Source organism: Lissotriton vulgaris, chromosome 2_2, assembly GCF_964263255.1.
Source record: "Lissotriton vulgaris chromosome 2_2, aLisVul1.2, whole genome shotgun sequence".
In the NCBI taxonomy this organism is placed as follows: domain Eukaryota; kingdom Metazoa; phylum Chordata; class Amphibia; order Caudata; family Salamandridae; genus Lissotriton; species Lissotriton vulgaris.
The window spans coordinates 81,611,111-81,638,532 of record NC_141688.1 but is presented as its reverse complement, the minus strand read 5'-3'; the positions used below and the strand labels follow the sequence as shown (position 1 = coordinate 81,638,532).

The window sequence follows — 27,422 nt, the reverse complement described above, 5'->3', positions numbered from 1 at the left end:
AGTACACCCAGTATGATTTGTTTACGAGCGAACGACAATAATATTTGCAACAATAATCATAAATGAGACGGGGAGAATGGATAATCTATAGAATGAATTCATCAGAAAGGAATGGAATTTGAGAAAAAGAAACAAGTCCGCTTAGATGGGATTTGGTTCTGCCTTTAAACGATAAGCAGTAACTCAGTACCTACAAGTTATCTAACAGCAATAAAATGCACAGCATGTTGATTTTCAAGAAAGATGAAATATCGACGCCGACAAACAGTGACACAGGATATAAATACTGATCCATCTTCCTAGTCAACGATTCCTGCCAAGTACCATTCCTCAGGCTTAATGCATTTCAGTGCGGTCGTTCCCCCTCTGTATTGCTTAATTCTGCTGGCGAGAAAGTGCCACCCATAGTCGTTCAAATATCACTCATAATTACGCTGACATTATGAAAATGTCACTCATAGCAATCTAAAACCTTGGCTCTATGAAATACTTGTTCAAAATTAGAATGTAAGGGACCTATCTCCCGTCTCTCCGCCTGGTTCAGTCCCACTTTGCCACTGGATTCAAGGTAGCCTGGCTGATGAGGGTTATGAACCCGAAACCGGTCCCAGGATGCTTGTTTCCGGTCCAGGGAAGACATGGCTTGGCAGTTCGGGCTGGACTTTTCCCATGAGGCACAGGGTCAGACTGATTTGCATATGACCATGTCTGAACTGGGGTGGTGGAGTGAGCTAAAGAATGGTAATGGATTAAACCCAGATCACTTGACTGGGGGTGAGTGTTTGATTTGCTCAAACGCTCCGTCCATCATCCCCTTTGGTATCGCTTAGTTCAGTCCAAGGGTCAGGTCTCCTCTCTTTCGTCCGAAACCCGCCGCTACAGCAGCATCATGTCCGAAGTCCTGGTGCCGGAGTTGCATGGCCTCTCCAAAGAGGATGTGGCCGACGCGTGCACCGACTGGGACCCCAGCACTAAGGATTACTTGATGGAGCAAACTATACTTAGGATAAAAAATCCCAAGAAGGCATTATAATTTTATACCAAAGTTCTTGGAATGACACTTTTGCAGAAATGTGATTTTTCATCTATGAAATTTTCACTTTATTTCATGGGTTATGAGAACAAAAAGGATATCTCCAGGGATACAAAAGAACGAACAGCATGGACTTTTTCCACGAAGGCCACAATAGAACTGACTCATAATTGGGGAAGTATAGAGAAGAGTTATCATAACGGAAGCTCTGAACCTCGAGGATTTGGGCACATTGGCATTGCATTTCCAGATGTCTACACAGCTTGTAAAAGATTGGAAGATCTGGGAGTAACATCTGTAAAGCAACCAGATGATGGTAAAATGGAAGGGCTTGCTTTTATACAGGATCCTGATGCTTACTGGATTGAAATCCTCAGTCCCAACAACATGTTAACACATTCAGCGCGGCGCAAATTTTCGCGCTGTGCTGAATGTTCTATTGAGCGGGCGGGGACACGATGGAACGGTTCTGTCATAAGCACAGCCCTACCGGCGCTCATGACGGAACCGCTCCATCATGAGCACCGAAGGGGTTAAATATAATATAAAGATCTTAGCTTTTGGGTCCGTGCCATCAAATGTTCGAAGAGATCGCTCCAGGAGCCTGAAAATGAGCATATACGATAAAAACACTACCGGTTAGCAATATTGAAATTCTATATCTTTGTTGTACTTGACATAACATTTTTGTAAAAGACGAACTCCGCATTTCTCCCTTTTTTTTCTCTTGTGATTTTGTCATCTTTCTTGAGTGCTGTGAACATCTTGTGTAGGCAAACCTTCTGCTGAAAAAGGTAACCTAGTGCCTGTATATTGTACAACCTCAGGAACATGGTGTTACTATATTTTTCAAATGTTTTGTAGAAAAGTGACAGCTATATAAACACGCAAACATGTTTCCAAGTGGTGGTGGTGTACGCATTACTTTACAAAAATGTGTCATTACAGCATGCATTTAACCACAGCACATCAGTCATCAACCTATTTCACATGTTTCAGAATGTCGTCTGACATTTAAGCAGAAATATTCTTATTTCGGGAATAAGCATTGTTTTCTCTTGTCTTCTGGCCTCTTCTATATCCAAAACTCGACTGGTGGAAATTGTTCAATTGATTTGTTGATGCTGTAATATGGGAAATCTGAGTTCAGCCGACACTGCACAGTACACAAAGATGGGCAGATGTGTTATCAAAAAAGTGAGTGTTAAAAGCAGAGTCACACTAATTGTACCAATGACAGAACGCTCACAGAGAAGAGCACAGTGTGAGCAAATTAAAAAGATTCATAATAAATAACCATTATAATTTAAAAAAAGAACATAAAATCCATGAAATAAGAGTTTATTTATGTAATTTAGCCATTAACTGCGCTTCCATACAGTGTCGCATCTCTTTGTTTTCTCCTTGAAAATGTACTTTCACTTCGTGCATGCCTCGTGCGATTTTTTCACTCCGTGCATGGCTCGAAATATTTCACTATATAATATTTCACAATATTTCACTCCATGCATGCCTCGAAAATACACTTCATTCTTTCACTCCGTGTATGCATATCATTTTTTTTTTTATTTCACGTGTCTCAGCAGAGGCACCCCCCACATGGTCGCACCGCCCGAATCCCAATAAATTCAGACCACACCAGTTTATTTTATGGAAGAATTAAGGCCGCAGTTTATTAGGCATTTATCACTTACAAGCGATCCTTTACAAGCCATTATTTCTGTTTTGGCGACCGTGCGTCCTTACACAACCAGCTCTGCACTGTGCCCTACATTCAGTGCGGCTCTCTTTACAAAGTGACTTGTCCCCGTCCTTAACCACCAATGCCTCTGCACTGTGCCCTACATTCAGTGCAGCTATCCTTGCCCAGGCCACCCCCTCCCTGGGACAAACCTTTTCCTTTCTCTCCGGGCAAGCTTCTGCTTCCGGCCCGACCGGGTAACCTTTTACCTCCGGTTTCCACACACTCCTTGGGTAAGCGTCTGCTTTAACCCAAACCGGATGGCCCCCTTTGCCACCGGTGTCCAATCACTCCCGGGTAACCAGCCGGTTCCCACCCGGCCGGGTGACCTTTTCACTTCCGGGGCCCACACATTCCCTTCCGGGTTGGCGTTTGTCCCCGCCCCCCGCCCGCGTTGCGCCATTAATTGTTTACTTCCGGTTCACCTGAACCCAGGGAGCTCGCCAGTGACCCCCTGGGTCCCGCCTGCCCCATTTGTAGTCTGAGCCCTCTGCGCCCCCTGCTTTTTGTATTCTTCTTGGATCGCTTTGTAAGTACCGTCTGTTGTCCCTTCTTCCGAAACCACAGGATCTCTTGTAAGCCCCATATGCCTCTGCGACTACTCTCACCTCTTTTGTCTATCCCCCCCTTCAATTCCTGTCCCTCCAAGGGTGGGTGGGCGGGTCTTCTCCTGCCAAAATTCCCCGGAGAAAAGAGGGCCTTGTGCCCGGTGCCCACCCTTAAATAGCCCTTATCCCCCTACACATTCCTACCTTAAATTTATGGCTGAGCTGGCCCAGCCCCAATGCTTGGTGGGCCCGCTCTTTTCTCTTTCCCTGCCTTTGCTCCCCTTATCTCCAGCCAATCATTGGGTGCTCGGGCTCTGCCTCCCGGGGGCGGCCTCCACTGAGACCCCCGGTCCAGCCACTGTCCCCCCTCCCCCTGGGGAGTGGGGGGGGCCGAACCAAGGGGCATTCTTTGTTCTACTCGAGAATTGCGTCCTGTCTCTTCATGTTCATCAGTATTGACTCTTTTAATAAAGAAACGTCCGGTAATTAAATGCTTCCTGTCTCTTCGTGTGCAGCATTGACTCCTTCATTAAAGAAACGTGAGTACTTAATAGCCTCAGCTCCGTTTCCTATCCAGTGAAATCGTGTATCCCCGCACTCGGCCCGAGCAGAGATCGACTGCTTCTGTCTGATCCTGCCCGGGCTGAGTTTATTCTCCGAAGAAAGCCGAAGTGCAGGGGATACACGATACCAGTGGGATACCACATATTACACAACAGGTGTTAGACGAAAACCTCCTTGGGTTCAGCCAGCAAAACGAAAACCCAGTGAAAACTGCGTAGCACAAAATGAGGAAGAGATACAGGCACTGTTTGCCATAGGCACGTGCGGACACCACGGCCATAGTCACTTGCGAATTATGTGTAGCGCATTAAGACTGGACGAAGAGCTGTCATTGCTTATTGAATATGTATTACCAGCTCCGCCCCCTTCAAGAATGTGTTGAGGCATGTGATTGGATGACGTGAAACCCGGAAGTACTTAACGACGAAAACGTCGTCAGTTTAAAGAAAATTAAATCTTTAACCGCCGACAGGCTCTGGATGATCAGATTAAGTAGCGGGCAGGTGGTCGTTTACTGTGTAGGTGAGCTAGGAAAATGTACTACTGAGACCAACAAATCAGAGACTCAAATCTCACTGTAAATTCACCTCTGGTACAATTGCTTGTTAATTTACGTATTGTCTAGGGCAGTGGTTCTTAAACCTTGCGACTTCTGTGACCTCCCCCACGCCTCCCCCTCTTAATTATTACCGGAATCCAGAGACCTCCACTGAATCAATATTGTAATCCGGGGAACCCCACTGAATCATTATTGGATTCTGGGTACCCGGGTCGAAGCAATATCGATGACTTGAGCTTCAAAATAATGCACAGAAATGTGCATTCGTCCGAGAAACGCACAAATTATGAAATATTTATTCACAATTAAAATAGTGGGAATGTTGAAGCTTTTAGAAAGTCACGCCATCATCAATCATCGTTCATACTTAGTCTATTTAATGCACTTTCGCCCACAAAATAATTTGAGGATACGAACTTCAATCCCATGTCAAATAGGAAGATCATCCTGGAGTCATTCTGGACTCATCTGATGATTACAGTCAGGCTATTCCTGCAATTATCTGGGGAAGTCATCCCAAGCCATCCTGACGTATGCCTGTAGGACGAAAAATGTAAATGTGATGACGAACCTAGACTCATCACAAAAACTACAGTAGGATGGTGTTCTAATGACTTCTACTGGCAGGAAGTGATTACCTTTTACAACTCCACGAATACTAATTGACAACTTCAGGATGAGTGAGAATTACTCCAGGATGGGTTCTAGCTAATTTAAGGATGACTGTCAATTATTCCAGGATGATCCTTAAAGTGGATTACTCTGGAATGATCCCATGACAATTTTTGGATGAGTGTGGATTATTCCTGGATGGTCCTATGACAGCTTCAGGATGGCTATTGATTACATCACTCCCCCGCCCTCACTCCCTCGCCCACACTCCATCGCCCTTACTCCCTCCGTCGCCCTTACTCCCTCCGTCACCCTCACTCCCTCCCTCCATCATCCTCTGTCGCCGCCCTCCCTCTGTCTCCCTTTCTCTGTGTCCCTCTCCCTCCCTTTCCCTCTCCCCTCTGTCTCCCTCTCTTTCCATCCCTCCCTCTGTCTATGTCCCTCGACATCCCTCTGTCACCTCACCCTGCCTGTGTGTCAGCCCTGGGTGAGACAGCTTCCTGACACACACAGCCGCACCCAAGCACTTCACAGGCGTTAAAGGCCATTTGAATGCTAATGAGGCTTTGTTGTATTCCACCCCATCTTAGGCCCCTGCAGCTCCACTCTGGCTAAGTGAGAATCGCCCGACCCTGGCCCCCACAGAGCAGCAGAGACTCTCAGAGTCGCGCTGCAGCAGACAATCTTTAAAAGAAATACATTGGTAGGATGTCTGCAAGGTCCGTGGGCCGCCAGGGAAGGCTTGCCGGCTGCCCCTGGCCCGCGGGCCGTACTATGAGTACCCATGCTCTAGGACATGGGTACTCACAAACTTTATTTCGGGGGCCAAATTTACAGTTTGGTTTGTGTCCGAGGGCCGCATCGGTGGGGGCGGGGTCAGTGGGAGAGGGGCGGGGCTAGAGCAACAACATAAAACTGACCATGAGGTTGATCACAGGTCCCTGCAGCGGACACCTACGTCCACTGAGCCGTCCCGGCATACACACATCTCTCTCTCTCTTTCTCTCTCGGTCTCCCTCCCTCTCTATAGCTCTCTCTCGCTCTCTCTCCCTCCCTCTCTCCTGTCTTCCTCTGTCTCACTGACTGTCTCACTCCCTCTCTCTCACTCCCACTCTCTCACTCCCACTCTCTCACTCCCACTCTCTCACTCCCACTCTCTCACTCCCACTCTCTCACTCCCACTCTCTCACTCCCACTCTCTCACTCCCACTCTCTCACTCCCACTCTCTCACTCCCACTCTCTCTCTCCCTCCCTCCCTCTCTCCCTCCCTCTCTGTCTCCCTCCCTCTCCGTCTCACTCCCTTTCCCTCCCTCTCCCTCCATTTCCCTTCCTTTCCCTCCCACTCCCTCTCCATCTCCGTCTCCCTCCCCTTCACTCCCTCTCCCTTTCACTCCCTCTCAGTCTCCCTCCCTTTCCCTCCATCTCACTCCCCATCAGTCTCCCTCCATTTCCCCCCATCTCACTCCCCATTAGTCTCCCTCCCGTTCCCTCCATTGTCAATCCCCATCAGTCTCCCTCCCTTTCCCTCTGTCTCTATCTCCACCTCACTCCCTCTCCCTCCCTGTCCGTCTCACTCCCTCCCTCTCACTCCCTCCCTCTCACTCCCTCCCTCTCACTCACTCCCTCCCTCTCACTCACTCACCCACTCACACTCCCTCTCACTCACTCCCTCCCTCTCACTCACTCCATCCCTCTCACTCACTCCATCCCTCTCACTCACTCCATCCCTCTCACTCACTCCATCCCTCTCACTCACTCCATCCCTCTCACTCACTCACTCCATCCCTCTCACTCACTCACTCCATCCCTCTCACTCACTCACTCCATCCCTCTCACTCACTCACTCCATCCCTCTCACTCACTCACTCCATCCCTCTCACTCACTCACTCCCTCCCTCCCACTCACTCCCTCTCACACTCACTCCCTCTCACACTCACTCCCTCTCACACTCACTCCCTCTCACACTCACTCCCTCTCACACTCACTCCCTCTCACACTCCCTCTCCCTCTCACTCACTCCCTCTCACTCCATCCCTCTCACTCACTCCATCCCTCTCACTCACTCCATCCCTCTCAGTCTCTCACTCCATCCCTCTCAGTCTCTCACTCCATCCCTCTCACTCACTCCCTCCCACTCACTCACTCCCTCCCACTCACTCACTCCCTCTCACACTCACTCCCTCTCACACTCACTCCCTCTCACACTCACTCCCTCTCACACTCACTCCCTCTCACACTCACTCCCTCTCACACTCACTCCCTCTCACACTCACTCCCTCTCACACTCACTCCCTCTCACACTCACTCCCTCTCACACTCACTCCCTCTCACACTCACTCCCTCTCACACTCACTCCCTCTCACACTCACTCCCTCTCACACTCACTCCCTCTCACACTCACTCCCTCTCACACTCACTCCCTCTCACACTCACACTCACTCCCTCTCACACTCACTCCCTCTCACACCCTCTCCGTCCCCCTCCCTTTCCCTCCCACTCCCTCTGTCACCTCACCCTGCCTGTGTGCCAGCCGGGGCGCACACACACTCACAGCCACACCCGAGCTCTTAACAGGTCTTTAAAAGACCATTTGCATGTTAATGTGGCCTTTGTATTTCACCTCTTCTTAGGCCCCTGCAGCTTTACTCTGGCCATTGCTAGGATCGCCCGGCCGGCAGCTCCCACAGAGCAGCAGAGTCTCCCGCGCTGCTGCAGACACTTAACAAAAAAAACGTAATACACAGGTATGATGTCTCGGGGGTCCGTGGGCCGCCAGGAAAGGCTTGCCGGGCCGCCACAGGCCCGCGGGCCGTACTATGAGTACCGCTCTAGGATGACGTGGTGAAAGGGAGGCATGTTTTTGTCCTTGATATTTGGATTTAAGCGGGGACTCCAAGACAAGTTTATTTTCACGGTCTGATGCGTCATTTTTAGTAGCGGATTTTTGATGAAGGACACTAGCCATCCCTGCTAAAAGGGCCAGGTTTTCAAGTTTCTGCAAACTCATCCGCGAACTTGCATCACCAGGCTGAGAAGTTGTGCTTTCAGCATGAGCTTTGTTACCAACTCTTATATAATCCAGTCCACTCTGCTTGGCTTTTTTGTCCTTGCATCTTTTCTCTGCAATTTCTTCCTCTTGTAGTTCGCGTAACCCCCTCTTAAGTCTACCAGCGCTTCCCCGATTGCCACAGTCCATTAACATCTGCTTTTCCTCCAGTGCCCTTTGAAGTAACACCTGTTTTAGACCCTCTGTTGTGGCAGAATAGCTTGCAATTAGCTCTTGAAAAATATCCTGAATCATTAGACACAGTTTCTTCACTAAAAAAAAGAGAAAAAAAATATATATTTACATATAAACTTCAAAACAGATAAAAACACATTGACCACTTGCAATATATATTCACGCTCTAGCCATAATATTTAAATAAAGAGGTATTGATAATAAAGGACAAATGTACAATCTATCCATAACCAAGTAAGTAAGTTTTCCTTAATAGACAGTACACATTGTAAGCCTGAACTTGAACCTCCTGAAAAAAAGTTGCCTAAATAAAATAGTTTATCCAAAAATGGCTGCCTTATAGTAGTGCCACAAGCTAAACGTTTCAGTCCTTTTCATGGAGAGCAATCCAAGGCATATGTGGGGACATGCATGTTCATTTTTACTGTCCATTATTGGATTAATTAATCACAAATGTAGGTTTTTACTGAAACAGGTTGGTAATTTGTACTGTTATCCTGCAGTTGCAAACTTATTATAAAGGTTTACTTATTGTGCTTACCAGATGATTGGAACAGAATCATAGCTTTAAAATCTCTCTCTTCGGTGATTGGCCGACCAGCTTCATCTAGATTTTCGACCAGCCATTTACAAATAACTTCCCCGGGATTGTCCAAAAGCAGGAAGTCACCATCTTTTCGAACACACACAGAATGATCGCAAGTGAAAAACAGGATGTTGAATGAAACCATGATTATGTCCTGCTAGATATAAAAATCAGGAATTAGTTTGTGTGTGGTTTAAATTTCAGAGGTAAAATACAAAGCATATCAAACTGATTAACAGATTTAATTGGAGAAAAGCACCCCAAAAAGTACACTGACCTGGTGCAATTTCTATCTAATATGCCTAGATGTTGGACTACAAAGAAGTGTTTGGGCATGCACTGAAGGCCATTGAGGAAATTACCTAATAATCAACTTTATTTTTGGAGAGCCAGAGTGTATGCTTAGGTCTTGCTGCTCAGGGCAAATAGTAATAGCAAAGTAGAGGCATTGTGAGAGAAATAGAAGAACTATCAATAAGTGAACTTTCACACGGGGGTTTGTGACAGGAAAGTTACCTATCCCCACAGATGCATAGGGAGTCAGATGCCTGCTACCCTCTGCCCACCGGCACCCCAACATGAAAGGACAAGCGTTAAAAATGCAATAGGTTTCACCTTTTATTAAGCTAAAGGTATTAGCTTTGCTAGTAGTATTGTACGTTAATTGTGCAATATGTAATGGCTTTATAAATGAAACAAAAAGACATTACAATGGCAAATACATAAAGCAAAAGCATTGGCATAGCCAATAGGTCTCCCCTCTGGGACCGTATAAATGTTTTGCCAGAGGTGTTTGGAAGTTTGGTAAGAGATGCAATTTAACATAAAGGGATCCCATACCTCGTTGACACATGCAGTACCCGCAGTTCAAACGAGAAGAGGGCATGGGGAAACCTCTTATAAGATCTCAATCAATGGGGAAGGCACGCGTTACTGCAACTTGTGCGTGCTTTCACCGTATAAATATTTAACACATGATCTGAGGCAGTTGAATGCTAGAAGCGAGAGAGAGAAGGCGAGAGAGAAGGAGAGAGAGAAAAGCATTGGGCCAGGATGCTTGGTTGAAAATGCTGCCTGCGCAGCTCCCGTCGAGACCCCAGCCCGAGGTAATACATAATCCTCCATTAAGGCAGGTAGATGATTTACCGTGTCTCAGCTGCTGTGTAAACACCGCCACCAGGACGCGCAGGCTCCTGGGGCCGAGTGCCGCTTGGCCATGATTGAAACCCAATGGGCTGGAATTAATAGGAAATATTAATGCGATTTATCTTAGGGTTCGATCCCTCTGCCTCAATACTTTAGCAGTAGGTCAGGTTGTAACTGGATAATATATGGCTGGGATCGATAGTGGCAGATGTAACAAGACCGGCTTCATTTTTACAGAGATCTTAGCGGTCAAGGTAAATTAGCGCAAACAGGGAATACGTAATTGGTCCTGTCTCAATAATATATACAAACGAGTTAAAAACATTGCATGCACATGGAACGAAACCAGAATGATAGCCAGTTTTGCGAAAGTAGATATTGCAAGATGTTGGAATGCGTCTGACTACGTTTCCTAAATAGGGGGTAAACCTCAATCGCCACAGGCAACCAGCCCTTTCAATTACACAAATAGCAAACAAAATAAGTAACCAGCATTACAACGGCTAAGTTATTTGAAGCATTTATCCTTATGCTTTGAAACGCATCCATGAAAACTGCCAGTGTTTTAGAAGATGTGCTGCTCTGCACACTACACAACTTGGGGAACGTGACCAGGATTCAACAATAGAGCACACATTCATTTAGTAATGAAAGCTCACTACAAGTTGCAAGGACACAAGTAATGCTCAACAATATACAGTATTCACATAAATAAATGCGTTTAGCCTTCTTTGATTGACAACTTTTCAGTAGATCGAAAACTGTTCAATTTGGTCGATAATCTAGAATACACGCACTGTGCACTTGGAACCAACATGGGACCTACAATACACGGGCAGTGATTTATTTTTCCTTACGGCGAAGAACTTGCTGTAAAACACATTTTTTAGGCTTTTTGCAATTTTCCACAACTTACACAGGCACGCACTACGTCACACATACATAAAAATACACATGCTCAAACACAAAAGGTGCATATTAAACAAGCAGGCAGGCTGATACAGACAAACGTCAAACACACATAATGCACACACATTGCAACACAGCCAGGCATTCATTATAACACGTACGAAGAACACACATGCAGGGAGCTGCGTCTGAATTTGGCCCCTTAATGAAAACTCGTGCTTTCCGAAAAATGAGGAAGCTGGTCTGGGACGGAAATTGAGCAGCTGGGACCGAGAGCGGAGGATCGATTCTGCTCTTTTTTAAGAAAGGCAGCGCTATGCATGGGGGCTCTGACCCAGGATGGGCGCGTACAGATATGGCGTGGAGCTTGCCCCGATGGACTAACATCTACCCCCTGGTAGCAGCTGCAGCACTTACCTGAGTATACGCTGGAATCGATGAAGGAAGTGGAGTTGGAAAAATAAAGAGACCGATGCCAATCCATCTGTCCCTTTTCCATTGCACTCACGGCGGTCTTCGATCTTGCCGCAGAACAATGACGTCACTTCCGGCGCTCCCGGATGTGCGTAGGCTTTTGCAAGAGGAATCTTCCTGCTTCAGATATATGCAAAGGTGAGAGAACTGCTCTCCATTGAGGACCTGCGGTTCGAGTCCCAGCCAGCCGGCAGACTGTTGGTGTACAGTAGGTGATTTTGGCATTGTGTTCGAGGCAGCTGTGCTTTTTAAAAATGTATTTTAGTATTGTGATGGAGTGAATTCGGCAGTCACCATGACGACAAAGCTTGTTTTCCTTTGCAAGAACTATTCCTCGGGCCATGAGAAGGTCTGTCCGCAGTTGTTTAATGAGTCTAACAATTGGATTCCACTAAACTATGAGGCAGATTTACAAGAACCTTGCGCCACGTTTGCGTCACTTTTCCCATGTTAAAAGTGACGCAAAAGTGGCGCCAGGGGCTTGTAAATCTGCCCCTATGTGTTTATGGAAATACTCTATGAAGGAAGTGCAGCCTGGGGGTACAGAAAGTATCATTTGCAATCACAGCAGCGCCTCCCGGCATTCCGCATTCATAAACAGTTAGGGGGTTTGTAGGGCTTTTGGATTGTAGGGCGTACATGGTTATTTTAGGGTTGAGGGTGGGTTTGTGTTTTGGGGGGCCAGGTGTAATTTAAGGGTTTAGAGCATGTTTGGGTTTGGGGTGCGAGGGTTAATTTTAGGGTTTAGGGTGTGTTTGGGTTTTAGGGTACAAGGGTTAATATTAGGGGTTAGGGTGCATTTGGTGTGCAAGGGTTAATTTGGGGGTTCATGGTGTGTTTGGGTTTTGGGGTGCCAGGGTTAATTTTAGGGTTTAGGGTGGGTTTGGGGTGCAAGGGTTAATTTGGGGGTTCAGGGTGTGTTTGGGTTTTGGGGTGCCAGGGTTAATTTTATATTGGGGATCAGGGTGTGTTTGGGTTTTGGGGTGCAAGGGTTAATTTGGGGGTTCAGGGTGTGTTTGGGTTTTGGGGTGCCAGGGTTAATTTTAGGGTTTAGGGTGTGTTTGGGTTTTGGGGTGCAAGGGTTAATTTGGGGGTTCAGGGTGTGTCTGGGTTTTGGGGTGCCAGGGTTAATTTTAGGGTTTAGGGTGTGTTTGGGTTTTGGGTGCAAGGGTTAATATTGGGGTTCAGGGTGTGTTTGGGGTGCAAGGGTTAATTTGGGGGTTCAGGGTGTGTTTGGGTTTTGGGGTGCAAGGGTTAATTTGGGGGTTCAGGGTGTGTTTGGGTTTTGGGGCTCCCAGTTTGCATTTTTCTGGAAAACTGAAACCAAAGTGGTGGACGTGCTCTTTAAATAGACAAGCAATTCCTGTTAAAATCACCAGACGCAAAAACATCTTATTGAAAACACAATAGTACCTTTGAAGTATTCTGATGCTTATTTTAAAATCACCCTAAAGTCATCAGGAACAATGTCATCTTGTAAAGTTATCGGAGAGTCATTTACAAGTCATCCTCAGAACATCAGGAATAATGACACCTTCTGAAGTCAGCAGATACTAATTTTCAAGTCATCCTTAAATCATCACGAATAATGACACCTACTAAAGTCATCAGATACTTATTTTCAAGTCATCCTCAAATCATCAGGCTGAGCTTCTGCAGCTTGCTGATGACTTCAAGAGCTTGATGATGTCTGATGACGTGTAAATGACTTCTAAGGTAGTTTGATGATCATCCAATGACTCTGGGATGGCTTCTAAAGTAATCATGTTTGCCCTGGGATTGTACAATTTGCTGCTTTATTTATATACACTTTAATTAATATGTTAAGAATATTTAATTTTCTAAGCAGTTGTTGAGTAGCTGTTGTGGACTTGCAGGGGTCCCAGGACCACAGGTTAAGAACCACTGGTCTAGAGCAAAGGCATATTTTCTAGGTTTAACCCACGTTTTCTTGCAGCACATGTTTCAAGATGTTGAGACCATCCTGTCAGTAATAGTTACTACCAAGTATTGGATTGTTTGCTGCTGGGCAAAACTGTGGAGTATATTTTCCCAGAAAGGACCACTTTATAAGAAGTAGCTGATACGTCTAAAAAATACAGGGCGGAGGAGTGATCAGTAGCAACCCTGCGCTGCTTGGTGGCTGCAGCCTGAGTGGGTTAAAATACCTGAGGGATAGGTACAGTCGGCCTCTAGAATTGCGTGGCAGGAAAGAACCAGATTAAGCGACCAAATAAACTGCAAGAAAAGGCATCTGTACAGCTCAGTTGTGATACTGTTATTTTGTCATTTTTACACATTGTAGTCTGGGCAAAGGTTTCATCGTATTGCCAGTTGAACACCCAAATACAGCAATACACAACTGAAAGGTAACCATTTGATCTTTGCAAACAGCCCTCCACTGTGCAGCAACACTTGTCGGTATATTTTGTGTTTGTTGAGAAAACAGATTCTATGTCAGGACTGAAGGCGAGGATTATGCCTTCTTTCTTCACTTTATTCCATTAGCAGCATGAAGGTAAGCAAAAGACTACGTTTCCCATGAACCATAGGGAAAAAGTAGTAAAAAAAAACAATCATGACAACAACCAATCATAACCAGTGTCAATGTCCAATCAGGGGCAACCAGTCCAATATAGTCCTTTGCTAATGTCCATTCTTCCTCTTCGCTGCTCCGCAGCAAAGATAAGTACTCTCCAGTCTTTTGTGCTGTTTAGTGCTAAGTGATTTATTGTCTGCTCATTGCTGTTGGCATAGCTTTTGTATTAGTGCTGTGATTAATGCGTATACTTATTTGCTCTATTGTGCTAGTGAGTTCGCACCTGCTTAGTTTATGTGGTGTTTGCTCACCGTTCTGTTCGCGATCTTCGCGCACTGGTTTTTCTGGGTTTATCTCCCCTCTAGGGGGTCGCGTTTCTGGCACCTTCGTGTGCATTTCTTTTGTTGTACAGAGACGCTGCGGGTTGAGAGTTTCCTCGTCCCTACGAGGCGTGTGTTGCTGGCTTGGCCTTTGCGGACCTCCCGCTGCTAGACGGCGTGGGAGGTCACCTTGGGCGTGACGCGACGTTTGATCTCTTCAGAGGATTTAAACGTCGCACGTGCGTCTAAGCTCCAGAGACCCCGGTCTGAGGCGAACGCCCGTCTGGGTCGTAGCGGCTGAGGCGGATTAGTTACCGCGTTGCTGATTGTGTACGCTCCACCACCCTTTCATTACAGCTAAGGGGTTGTGGAGTCAGTATTAATTTTACAGTATTACGCCTCGTGTGAGGTCCTGTACTCGCCTGTTCTAGGCTGTGAAGGGGACAAGGCCCAGACCGGTGAGCGCCCCTCTGGCACGGGTGTGTGTTTTCCTGTATCAGCTGCTAGCAGTTGTCCCCTGGGCCTCGAACCCCTCCAATTGCGGTGTTGCCTTGCTGCCCCTGATCTGAGCTGTCACCCAGCCTTTTATATTTACATAAGGCCCTACCACAGGCCTGTGTAGTTGCCATTCCTGTGCCTTATCTCCATTTATATTGGCCATTGAGTATTATGATGAGTATCCTGAGGAGGAGGATCCCCTTGCAGAAATGCCCTGGGGATGCTTTTTATGATGCTGTTTATTCTTCTATTTATCAGGCTGTAGGCCAGGCTATCTCTCCTCTCGAGGACAGGTTTTCACGCCAGATAAATGATGCATTTTCGCGCCTAGAACAGCGCACAGGAGCTCCCTCAGCCCCAGTGGCCCCTCCGGCCTCCGTCCCAGTTGGTTCCTCTCCGGCCAAGCGGCTCCGGGCTCCAGGGGTGGAGTCAGACGCTTTTGAGCATTTACGCCAGGCTTTCCTTGATAGCCGAGCAGTTCAGCTGACTGCACTTTCCCCTCCGCCCCCCCCTCCGACCACCCAACCCACTAATCCTGACGCCGCAGGTGATCCCGACACTGACCCAGGTCCCTCGAGGCTGTGGCTTCCCTCCCGCCCGGCGGTTCCCCCTCCAGCTATCTCGGACATGTTGGATCCGAACAACATCGTTCATCCTCACTCTTTGGAGTGGGTCCCGGGGGAGAAGGTGGCCGCTTATGTGGCAGAGCACATCCGCCGTCCTTTAGAAAAGGAGGCCAGTAATTGTCTCCCCGCCCTTCCTTGAAGGGTAAAGTAGCCCTCACTCCAGAGATTGACCCCAGAATGCATACCTTCCTACAGAAATGTATCCGCGTTCCGAAGAAAGGGATTGATAGATCCTGGAGAGCTTGCCAGGACAAGCTCCTGGATGCCCTTGGCCCAGCTAGAAAGATTTTGGATATGGCCGAAGAGGCCGAGGAATCGGGCTCCAGTATTTTTCCCGAAATCCTCTCCAACTGGGCTCAAAGAGTGGTCGTCTTCTTGGGTAATGCCAATTGTGCCCTCTCCCCAGGGCGCCACAGGTCCCTTCACATAAAGATCGATCCAAAGTTGGGTGAACTGGCGGACTCTGAGGCTGGAGCTGTGGCTCATGGGGGTCTATTTGGCGAGCCTTTTGTGAAGGAGCTCGGCAAATTTGTAAATACCTTCACTTCCCTTGACAGGGCGCAATCTATGATCCGAAAGGTGTTTCTCCTTGTTTTTTGCGGGGCCGGCCGGTCGAGGTCACCAGCAGGGTAACCAGAAAGGCTCCGGTCAGCAGCAGGACTAGTCCCGTTTTGGGAATTTCTATCCCACAAGAGACAAAGGCGCCGACGAGAGGCCGAACGGGAGGGAGGTAAACTCGTAAACGCAGCCTCCCCACGCGAACTGCAGGAACTTCCTGTGTGGAGGAAAAATGGGAATCACCAAATAAGCATCTTTGAGGTCCAAGCGGACCATCCAGTCGTCGGGACGCAGACCATCCCGTAGGAGGTGAATCCCCTCCATTTTGAAATGGCGGTATACTAGCCATTCGTTGAACTCGCTTACGTTTATGACGGGCCTCTTGCCGCCATCCGTCTTGCCTACTAAGAAAACGTTGCTCAAAAACCCTTCTGGGTGGCGCACAGAAAGGGAGATGGCACCCTGGTGCAGGAGTGAGGAGACCTCTTCGTCCACCAGGGCAGCATCCAAAGCTGAAAACTGGATGGGACGGGGAGGGTTGCAGTGGGGACCCCATGAACTCTATTTGACACCCTTGCACCGTCTGCAGAACCCACGCATCTTGTGTGAGAGACAACCAAGCCTGGTAGCAACTTGCCAACCGCCACCCCTAGTTTTGACGGGGAAGAACGCTGAACACTCACCGGGCTTTGTATTGGTTGAACCTCTACGGAATCCTCTTCCATTGCCTCTGCGTCTTTTATCAAGGTCCTCAAGCCGGCAGTAGAGTTTTTGAGGGCCAGAGGGGTCAGGTTGATCGTGTATTTGGACGATCTCCTTTTGATGGTCAATACTGATTTGCATATGGCCATGTCTGAACTGGGGTGGTGTGGTGAGCAAAACAACGATGGATTAAACTCAGATCTCTGTACTGGGGTGAATGTTTTGCCATTGTCAACATTCCGTCCATCAGTTGTTGTTTTTACATTTGTCACCCCGAGTGGGACAGGTATGCTCAGACGTGAATCCCGTGCTCTCCATGCCACTGGTATCAAACTATCCTGGCTGATGACGGATGATAGCCAGAAACCGGTCCTAGGATGCTTGATTCCGGTCCAGGGAAGACATCAATCAATCAATCAATCAAGGAATTTGTAGAGCGTGCTACTCACCCGTTAGGGTCTCAAGGCGCTGGGGAGGGGAGGGGGGGGTCGCTACTTCTCGAACAGTCAGGTCTTGAGTTGCTTCCTGAAGGCGAGATGGTCCTGTGTCAGCCGGAGGTGGGTGGGGAGGGAGTTCCATGTCTTGGCTGCCAGGTAGGAGAAGGACCTTCCTCCGGCGGTGGCTTTGCGAATACGTGGGACGGTGGCAAGAGCGAGGCTGTCACTGCCTCCGGAGCCTCGCTACTCCTCCCTTTGGGACGTCAATCAGGTTCTTAACCTTTTTCTTTCCTGGCAACCTAACCGGTATCTTTCAAGGAAGGAGCTTTCCGCGAAATTGGCTATGCTCCTTTATCTGATTTTGTGTAGACGTGTCTCGGATGTCCGGGCTTTGGACATTTCTGGAAGGATTTTCTCTCCTGAGGGAGTGACCTTTACTCTTCTGCGTCGCACTAAGTGCCATACAAGGGTATTTCATACCCGGCCTTTCCAGTCTCACCAAAATTGTACATGGTCAGATGCCTTAAGGCGTATGAAGAGATGACGGAAGAATTCCGTCCTCCTGGAGTGCGTCAATGACTTATTTCGCTCCGGAAACCCTTTAGAGCGGTTTCCTCGCCCACAATCGCCAGATGGGTTCGATGGGTGATGCAGGAGGCTGGCATAAGTTTGCGACACTTTGGTGCACACTCCGCAAGTGGAGCAATGGCCTCAAAGGCGTTTGGCTTGGGCGCACACCTGGAGGATATCCTTAATGCAGCAGATTGGTCTTCGGACTCTACCTTTAAAAGATTCTATTTCAAACCAGTTCTAAATATGGCTCAACTGGTTGTGGGCAAGCTTTAAACAAGCATAATCCTCGCCTCCAGTCCTGACATAGAATGAAAAATTTCCTAGCTAACGTAACGGAAAGTTTCAATTCTATTAAGGACTCGGAGGCGAGGATTATCCTGCCCATTTCTCCAGGAGGAGATCCCTCCCCGTAATGCAGTAAGTAGCTGTTTTTCATGAACTTTGCTTATTGCTGGTATGATGTATCCTGTCTTGTTGTAACGTGTTGGCTTCCTATTCTCTGGGTAACCTGTCCCTGTCATTTACAGGTTCTGACTCCCAGAAACAAGATGTCTGAAGAGTGCGGAACAGCTGTCGCCGCGCTCAAAAGAGGAAGAATGGACACTAGCAAAGGGCTATATTGGGCTGGTTGTCTATGTTTGGATATTGACACTGGTTATGATTGGTTGTTGTCATGATTGTTTTTTTGACTACTTTTTCCCTATGGTTCATGGGAAACGTAGTCTTTCGTTTACCTTCATGCTGCTAATGGAATAAAGTGAAGAAAGAAGGCATAATCCTCGCCTCCGAGTCCTTAATAGAATTGAAACTTTCCGTTACGCTAGCTAGGAAAATGTTCATTTCCAGCAGAGAATGGATTATGTGAAAAAGACATAATTTAGCGAAAAATGCAACAGAGACAGAATCTCATAATTCCAGTTACTCTGGTTATTTGTAATACAGGGCGTCTGGCTGCACTGCAAGGTGAGACAGGTACACTGAGGGCAATTTATCTGAGGACTTGGATGAGGGAGGGTGTTAATTAATTCTTTAAATGACTCCTGGTGGAGGAGGCAGTATAACGTTTGAGGAGCCATTGCATGCAGTGTGACAATCGGGGAAGAACATATCTAATAAAGATATCCCCAACACTGGTGCCATTTGGGGGCAGGGGTAATCCGGGTCTAATTTATAATTCATTGATTCATGTCTTGTTAAGCCGGTGCCGTATGTCTGAGTTTCTGGGCCTGTCTTTTGATGCATGATACATGATGTCATCATTTACATGCTACTCATCTGTAGCTCACTAGCTGCCTGGGCTTAGGGAGACCAGATTTTGAAAACCAAAAATCAGGACCTTTCCTAAAAATAGAAGAAGGGGCACAATTTTACATCAACCAAGCGGCATAAAATGACAGCGCTAAAATCATGGGTTGCGTAAACCTCATATGGGCGGGGGATTTTAACATCCACCTCTGTAAATATAATGGGACCATGGTGTGTGGACTAGAGGACCCTTATGGTAACCCTCTACGTAATTTCCCACTTATTGAGTATGGGTAATCTTTAAACAGATTACTATATAAGTGGGATTTGGGCATAATAAATGAAGTAAAAGAAGAAGAGTTAGGGAGCACATTCAGAAGTGGAAACCAAGGGTACCATAGGTACCCTTCAAGTGCAGCCCCCGCCCCTCACCCCACTGGGGGCCTGTAACGGGCCCCAAAGCAATTTCCGAGGGCCTTTACATGGCGGCATCGCCGCCATGGAAAGGCCTTTAAGATTTGCACATCATAATATGAATGGCGGTGCCTGCACCGCCACCATGTTATGCACCTGATCCGCAAGGCAGGCAATCATAACGATTGCCTGCAGCGGAAAAGCGGCGGACGGTCTTTCCGTCCGCCGCGGTACCCCCCCCCCATACTAATATGGTGGGGGGTAAATCAGGTGCAGATGGTGAGTGGATTGGCCCTGGCGATCCGCCCACCATCATAATAGGCCCCTAAGCATCCTGTCTAAAGTAAAAGGCCATCACCAGGTAATGGATGGAGTGTCCCTGACCATGGAAAAATGGCTACCAACTGAAATGGTCACAGGCCCAAAAGCTAAACTTGGTCCCCGAAATTCTAGCCCAAACCAAGAAAGAAATCATTTTAAGTATGGAAGAGAACCCACCGCCCACATTTTTGGTAACTTAGTTTACTGCCCCCCTGATGAAACTAAAAGAAGCACTCACTCGCACAAAGGCAACAACCATTATACCAACCATCTGCAGGTTTGATTCAGCATGCTCTCAAGCAAAAAAAAGCCCTCGTAAATGCCTTAAAAATACTCCCTAGAGATCATACAAAGATACAAGCATTGCGTATTGATTATAAGCAAGCGAGAATGAAAAGAGAGAAAGACTTAAGGGAACAGGCGTGGGAGGACCTTGAACTTGCAGCCACCTCGGGTAGTAGTAGGGATTTTTAGAAAATTGTGACCGCTCCCTATTTCAAAGACTCCAGAGACCCCCCCCCCCTTGATTCACATGTAGATGAAGATGCATGGATAGGACACTTGGAAAACATTTTTTGTCCCACATCCACCATAATCTTCTCATCTCTTGGTGCAGTGGCTGAATCTCAGGGGGGGTTAATTGTCTCTATAGAAGAGGTCAGAAAGGGGCTGGAATCCTGTGCCTCTGGAAAGGCACCGGGGCCCGACGGCATTCCAATCAATCTCTTCCAGGAGAACTATGATATGTGGGTCCCTTTACTAACCAATGTCTTTATTTCCTTCCAGATAGAGGGCCCAACCCCATCCTGGAAGCAGAGCGTAATAGTGCCAATATACAAGTGGGTGACAGGGGTCCCCAATGAATTATCGCCCAATTTCTCTCCTTGACACTGCTGCCAAGCTCATGGGACGGCTCCTATTAGCTAGACTGGAGGATTGGGCTGAAAATCATTACATCTTTATGAAGGCCCAATATGGTTTACAGAAGGGCATGGGGACGGTGGATCAATGCCTAAACCTTTCTCTACCCATAGGAAGATACACCAAGGCAAAAGGCGGGAAAATCTATAAGGCCTTTATGAATTTGACCGCAGCCTTTGATTGTGTTTCATACCAGAGCCTGTGGTCTATGATGGAGGGGATGGGCATTGATCCACTGATAAGTTTTATTCGTCAGCTGTACACCAACGCCACCGCTTGTGGACGGTTTGGCAGGAATGGGGAGTGTACACGTTCCTTTAAGGTAGAAAAGGGGGTGAGACCCGTTTCTTTTTTCTGTCTACACAAACGGGGTAGAGGCCGCCCTCTCTGCCATACCACGGGACATGCCTAAATATGAGCAAAGCCCCCTTCCGATATTGGCGTACGCCGACGACGCAGTACTAATGGCCAGAATGGGGATAGCTTTACAATCCCTAATTACAGCTTATACAACATTCATGGCCTCCCTAGATTTAAAGGTAAATGAATCAAAGTCCTTTATAATTGTAGCAGGAGGAGCTAGAGGAGAGAAACACCCCATCTTCAATTTGGCATCAAAGAAGATCGAAGTGGTTGACTGGTTTTCATACCTATTTATTTTATTTATTTATGTGTTTATTTTATTTATTTAGGAGTCCTTTTCGATAAAAATCACTCTTGGACTAACTTGGTGGCAGCAAGAGCCCAGAGTATGTAAAGGAGTCTCTAAGGTATTAAAAGTTCTGCGAAGAAGCTAGTGGCAAGTCCCTGGACCCGGTCAAAAAGATATACACCGCAAAAACCAAGGCTGCTATAACATATGGGGCGGTAGTCTGGGGGATGGCCAATGTTGAACATCTTCAGCAATTGGAAGACACCTTTTTTAAAAACCGGGTATCTCTACCCCAATCTGCCTCCAATTATATTTTACATTTAGAACTGGGGTTACCATATTTGAGAGACTGCATTAGCCTGGCACCACTCCTATTGTGGCTCTCCTTCTGGCAGAGGTCTATTGTAGATCTGACCCAGCGTATTATCAAGGACTGCTGTAAATTGGAACATTACAAGAAGATTGGTTGGCTAAACTATGTGGAGGCACAATTGATTGCATTAGGGCTAGACAAATTATTACAGGACCCCGAAATCAGTACAAAGATTATGAAGAAAAGGTTAACTGAGATACTCTTGCAGAGAGCAAAGGGCGCCGGAAGGGAAAAAAATTGCACTCAAAAATCCTCTCTTGCCTATGACCTAGTTCCACCCAGATTAGAGGAAGGTTTTTATTATCTCACGCCTATTAATAACACCCAGCATAGATTCATCCTTCTACGTTTCCGAATGAATTTGATCCTTCTAATGTTAGGGTACCCGGAAAAAAAAAAAAAATCAGATTTGCCACCTTGCTCATGCAATAATTATTCCCTTCAGTCAGACCATCACCTAATACTATTCTGCAAGTATTACACTGCAGATAGGAAAAGATTAATTCTTCCAATTTTGAGGTACCACAAATTCAAATAATGCAGGGTGGCCCTTTTTCTTTTTTAAAGACGGTCCGGGACCCGTTTGTATGTTTTTTCATAGCTTCTTTTTTATGGGCATGCATTAGAAGGAGGAAGACTGGGGGCCGCAGTCTAATAAGTACAAATGGAGATAGAAGTGGTTTATTTCTATAACTCGGGCTTTATTTGTTAGTAAAAGATTCATATTATTTTAACCATTTATATCATTTTAACTTTTTAACTGGGTTTTATAAAATGGCCTATTATGAACCTGATAAATTTTGACAGATTGGACTCAAATTTTTAACTTTGTATATATGGCCGTATTGCATGTTTTGCAATTTTAGAATGAATTTGTACTTTTATGACTTGTGTAATCAAGCTCGAATAAAGTTGTATTTGATTTGAATGACAGCGCTCATCATCATAGAAATACAAACAATGAGGTGCTAAGGGAATAAATAAAATGTAACTTTTAAAGCTAGTACCATAACTGTTAATTAAATTGCTTTCTGATAAAAATTGCGGTCTAGTCCTGTTCTGGAACACAATAAAACGTACCTTCCACTGTTTTCAGTCCAACCTCTCTGAAAACTGGGACATGAACTAAATTTACACAAATCTGCTGGGATAGCTGGAGAAAAAACAGGACTGTCCGAGCAGCTGGTCACCATGCCTGGGCTCCTAGGTGCTAGTCCTGCAGGTCTGTCATGGAAGGTTTGTTAACAACAGCTGCTAAAGGGTAGTAAGCTAAATACTCTGAACGCTCACAGCTTGTCAAGTTGGTAACTGACGGGGGAAAGGAGTGGATATTCTCTCTCTACCCCTGCATCCAAATTCCCCATCATTCTCACTTGTGCTCGAGGTTTCGGTAAATCAAGAAAACAAGCATTCACAATGCAATAGGTCTCGCAGCATTAAAGTTTGAGTTACTGGCATTGTAAATGACAATGCTTTGCATGAATTTTTTTTTTAATTTGCAATTGGTATATAAACATTGTTTGTGAAAGGTTAGCTGTTGCTTATGCTAAGCCAAGTTGGCAGTAATATAGAGTGCTAGTCTTGCTTGTTATAAGCATGCTGATTTAAAGCGCTCTGAAACCTGCGGGTAAAGTTTGTGCTATATAAAAGTGAAAACTAATAAAGAAATAATTAAAAGCCTACCTGTACCACGTCGGTTCTTATTCTGCGATGCCACATATCTTTGGGTCCCTGTACTTATTAACTGCACCCAGCTGTGGGAAACCTCCATGGCAGGAACAACGTGTTGCGTGGCAGACACAGGCAATGTAGCCACTGTCCTGTGGCTGCACCGCGGGGTAACAGTGTAGGGGCAGGAAGGCAGGCAGTTGGTAGTGCTGTGCCATAGCAGTGTAGTTCTCTGTGTATGCTGGGCATGGAGGTTGCTATTGGCTGACAAGAAGTGTTGAGGAGGTGCCGGTTCGATGTGCCTGCTTCCTGATCTTGGGCAGGTGACAGGTAGCACGGAGCACTGAGAGGAGCAGGCGCGGGGCAGTGAAGGACACTGGTTTGGGCAAAACATGAAAACAGGTCGAGACCTAAAAAACTGAAGACCCAACTTCTACTAATGGCACTAGCAATACTGATGTGATAAAAAAGAGCTGTGGGTAAAACACACTAAGATGGGCACCATATGCCTGTAGATAACGGTTCATATTTGACTGCAGGCCTCATATCCTTGGAGAAACCCAGCGCTGCCTCAAAGCTGTAAGGTCTAGTCTCGTGGGCACAGCTCTCTACAGTGCCAGCGCGCTTCTAGCCGCTCTGCAGGCCTGGATCTCTGAGCAGCAAGTGCATATCAGACGCAGGCCTCGTTTCCTTAGAGAGAGACCCTACGCTCTCTCGGAGCTGTAGGACGGTAAAGTGCCCTACAGCGATGAAGCACTTCTAGCCGCTAATCCAGCCCTTGATTTCAGAACAGCAAGTGCCTGCTGATACGGGTTCAGAATACAGGCCTCATTTATCATTAGAGAATAGAGAGACACTAAGCAGTCTCAGAGCTGTAGGCCGGTAAAACACCCTACAGTGGTGGCGCGCTTCTAGTCGCCCTGCGGGCCTCAAACTTTGCACAGCACGCGCTGCGCCTGCTGATACAGGCTCATATCAGACTGCAGGCATCGTATCCACAGAGACCCTGCGCGGTCTCGTCTTATATTGAGGCGAGCAAGGTCCAAACGAGCAGCCTTCGGGCTGAGAGAGGCGCAGCAGGCACCCTAGGGGGTCTGTCACATCATTGAACCCTATCACCTTCTCAAACCCAGGTTATCTCCTGCAGGGAGGATATATAATGATTGCCTGCGTCATGCTAGGTTCTGGTTGCACCGTGCAGGCATTTTAAGTGCAAAGTTCAGAAGCCGCCGCCATTACCTCATATATCTTTAAAAAAAACTCTTCTGCACTAACATCACAAACATGATTTTCTGATCAACCCACTACAAATGTTGTTAACTGCAGGAGTGGAGGTGGGTTTAACAGCAGGAATCTAGCCAGAAGGGCTGTCACTCACTCCCTTTGCATTTGTCATCAGAAATTCACAGCTGAGGCTCGAACAACTGGCACCGGCGAATGGATTTAGGCCGAGTAATGATGGGTTTCTGAATTTAAACCAGATATGAAAAGGAGCGCCGGGCAAATCTCCAGAGAGGCCTAAACACTTAGAAATTAAATCCACAAAGCGCTGAAGAATTAAACACCACAAATAGGCCTTGGAAAAGCACACACAGGCGTCCTACCATACAGCCTGCCTCTCTCTGTCGCACAAAATCTCTTTTCTTTGCCTGTTTTACAACAGCTGCGTATATTTATGAAGCAAATCCAAGTAGACGCCACTCCCAGCACTTTAATACAAGCTTGTGGGTCGTGTTGAGAAGCTTGGAGCACTGAGGGTGTAGATGAGTGTTCCTTAGAGGCAGGACCAGCAGAGGGGTTTAGCCAAAGTGAAAGCGCGCGACCTCACAGGAACACACACGCAGTCCTTACGCACTGCGCATGCGTGCGGCCAACTTTGACTGGGGCATGGAGTGCGCGGCAGTGTCCGGCGCTCCCGTGAGCTGAGGGAGCCCCGAGTGTTGTAGCCCGTGTGATGGAGGCATGGAGCCCTCTCGCAGAGAGCGTGTGCAAGGTGATGTGACGGAGCCTGTAGCGGAAAGAGCCCGGTGAGTGGGGAGGAGGGGGTGTGTGGGCGTGTGTGTGTCTGTGTGTGTGCGTATGTGTGCGCGTGTGTGTCTGTGTGCGCACGTGTGTCTGTGTGTGTGCGCGTGTATTTGTGTGTGCGTGTGTCTGTCTGTGTGTGTGTGTGTGCGCGTCCTGATCCATTGTGAGTGTCAACAGCATGCCCGAATCGGAACGCGTGTTCACGCGCGCAACCTGATCCGATTCCGGCATGCTGCGCGTGCCCATCTCTTGTCTCCTAGTAAGCAGAGCCGCCGACAATAGGTCTTGCTGCGACAGGGCTTCGCCCTGTGTCACAGGTGCGAGACCTAAAAAGGATTCAAGCTGGGCGTTGTAGGTGGAAGGTGATATTTCCAGTATGGTAGGTTCAATAAAGACTTGTTTAAGATTCAACTGAGTGAATTGAGGGATAGGTAAGGTTGAAATCATGGGGACAGCTTGAAATAATGAAAACTCTGTATTGCACAGGAGTGTGATCAGATAACCCCAAGAAAAAATGCATGTGGGATTCAGAAAACCTGCTTTTCCTGTAGCGAAGTGGTTAATTTTGTTGAAGCGTTTTTAAGTTTGTGTTTGTGTGACTAAATAATGTTGATAATGAATGTTTTTTTAATAGATATTACACAGATAATTAATCAATGTGATTACAATTGAAACAGGTTGAATATAATCTACAGAAGTGTGTTTTTTAACATATTTCAGTTAGGCCACACTTTGCCAAAATCTCTGTATTAACATGGCGTCTGTTCTGATGCAGCTCATGTCACTGCTGCTCTTCCCCCTCCCATTTCGTTGTCGCGCAGTTCTTCTCTCCTGAGAGGCTGTGCAGAGCGAAATCTAAATGATGTGAGCACATTTCCTAGTGTACTTGTAGTTTGAATAAACTTTCTTTGTGTTCTCAATGTTGCTTTTTTTGCTAGGTCCTTCCGCTTATTTCCGTTGCTGGGTTTAGCACTCTTTCACAGGAGTATGGTTCTTTGTATAAATGTTTCATATTAGTTTGCACTTTCTATTGACCACGTGACAGCGAAGATGCTTGATGTTTTCTTAAAAGTGGAATAGCATTATAGAACCTTATTATAACATCCTGAGCTCTGATTTGTTCATTATTTGCTATCTTTAATCATGTCACAATAAAACTGTAGTTTTGTCTCATTTGCTACGAAAGAAATGTGTATAAGAACAAACAACATGGTTTTGGCGGTGAGCCGGAAAACTTTTCCATTCAATTAGCCATTTTTCTCTATGATTTTGCTGTTCAAATGGGACATAGCCTTATAGCCCGGCTATTAAAAGCCCGCTCCAGGGTTAAAGGCCTGAGCCTAAAGCAGGACTGTAATAGTCGGTATTGCCCAGCTACGAAGGGCTATAAGGCTATTAGAACATTCTGCCACTGGAGGCTAGAATGTTCTAACAAATAAAACAAAGGCCTCTCGGAGCCCGAGGGGGTTTAAATCCCCTTGGGCTTCGAGAGGCCTTTTTAAACAGTATTGGAATGTTGCTTTGCAGGCTTTTACCCACCCATAGAAGCTCAGAGCACTCCATTGTATACAATGAGTGCTTCACATTCCAATGTTCTAATTCTGAATATGTACTTTGGATTGCAACCTTTATGGCATTTAGCATTTATCCTGTATCGCTTTATTTGGAGATTTTCTAATAAAACCCTTTAACTTTTCCCTGATCTAGAACTTAATTATTGACTGGTCCCAGTTACATATTTGTTACTCTGCTAAACCAGTGTTGGGTGTGATGTTGAGTAGGGTGCCTTCTAATGCAAGATTAAACCGTGAGCGGAATTGCCACAGGTACATTTTCGATTTGCTAAATTTGGGTTTTTCCTGAATTTTGGGATACGTGGCTCCGCTCCGACTAATGTCCAGACACAAATAAACAACTATGCAGTGATGGATTTGTTATTGAGCAGCACTACGGTTTTAATTATATTGATTTTAACCAAGATCCTTGCTATCCATGATTAGAAAGCAGACAGACCGATGTCTAGGAGATGGCAATGGTTTTACATTGTGGTAAATGCTAGAGGTGGTTCAGGCTACTGTGGTGCTTCACCAAGTGGTGATTGAGGGATTTGACCTGAAATTCACCAAATTTAAATC

General features: G+C 46.6%; 2 protein-coding genes and 1 pseudogene across 6 annotated transcripts in view; 2 read left to right on the top strand and 1 right to left on the bottom strand.

Moving 5' to 3' along the window:
* Positions 1 to 889: 889 nt before the first annotated feature.
* On the top strand, positions 890 to 1,836 carry LOC147729039 (lactoylglutathione lyase pseudogene; annotated as a pseudogene).
* A 5,723-nt stretch (positions 1,837 to 7,559) lies between these two features.
* LOC147729038 (uncharacterized) lies at positions 7,560 to 11,492 on the bottom strand. Of its 3 annotated transcripts, none has more exons than XM_086959319.1 (3): positions 11,359 to 11,492; positions 8,842 to 9,043; positions 7,560 to 8,377 (listed from the first exon to the last, which is right to left on the bottom strand). In XM_086959319.1, exons 2-3 carry the CDS (start codon positions 9,029 to 9,031, stop codon positions 7,779 to 7,781), a joined length of 789 nt encoding a protein of 262 aa, XP_086815445.1. In that variant the 5' UTR covers positions 9,032 to 9,043; positions 11,359 to 11,492; the 3' UTR covers positions 7,560 to 7,778. The 3 variants fall into 3 exon arrangements, with proteins under 3 accessions (XP_086815445.1, XP_086815446.1, XP_086815447.1); XM_086959320.1 differs by having other exon boundaries at positions 8,842 to 9,040; positions 11,359 to 11,467; XM_086959321.1 differs by lacking the exon at positions 8,842 to 9,043 and having other exon boundaries at positions 11,359 to 11,461.
* PPCDC (phosphopantothenoylcysteine decarboxylase) overlaps positions 11,454 to 27,422 on the top strand; it is a 532,546-nt gene continuing 516,577 nt past the window's right edge. Inside the window, exon 1 of one of the 3 annotated variants that reach the window (XM_086959324.1) lies at positions 11,454 to 11,553. The gene's annotated coding sequence lies outside the window, so the exon portion shown is untranslated. Of the gene's footprint in view, positions 11,628 to 27,422 lie in introns of all 3 variants that reach the window. The other 2 variants (XM_086959322.1, XM_086959323.1) reach the window with 2 other exon arrangements.

Coding starts and splice junctions, on each gene's coding strand:
- LOC147729038 (XM_086959319.1), bottom strand. CDS start 9,031: ATGGTTTCATTCAACATCCTGTTTTTCACTTGCGATCATTCTGTGTGT. Junction 8,378..8,841: donor GATTCTGTTCCAATCATCTG/GTAAGCACAATA, acceptor TCTTTTTTTTAG/TGAAGAAACTGTGTCTAATG.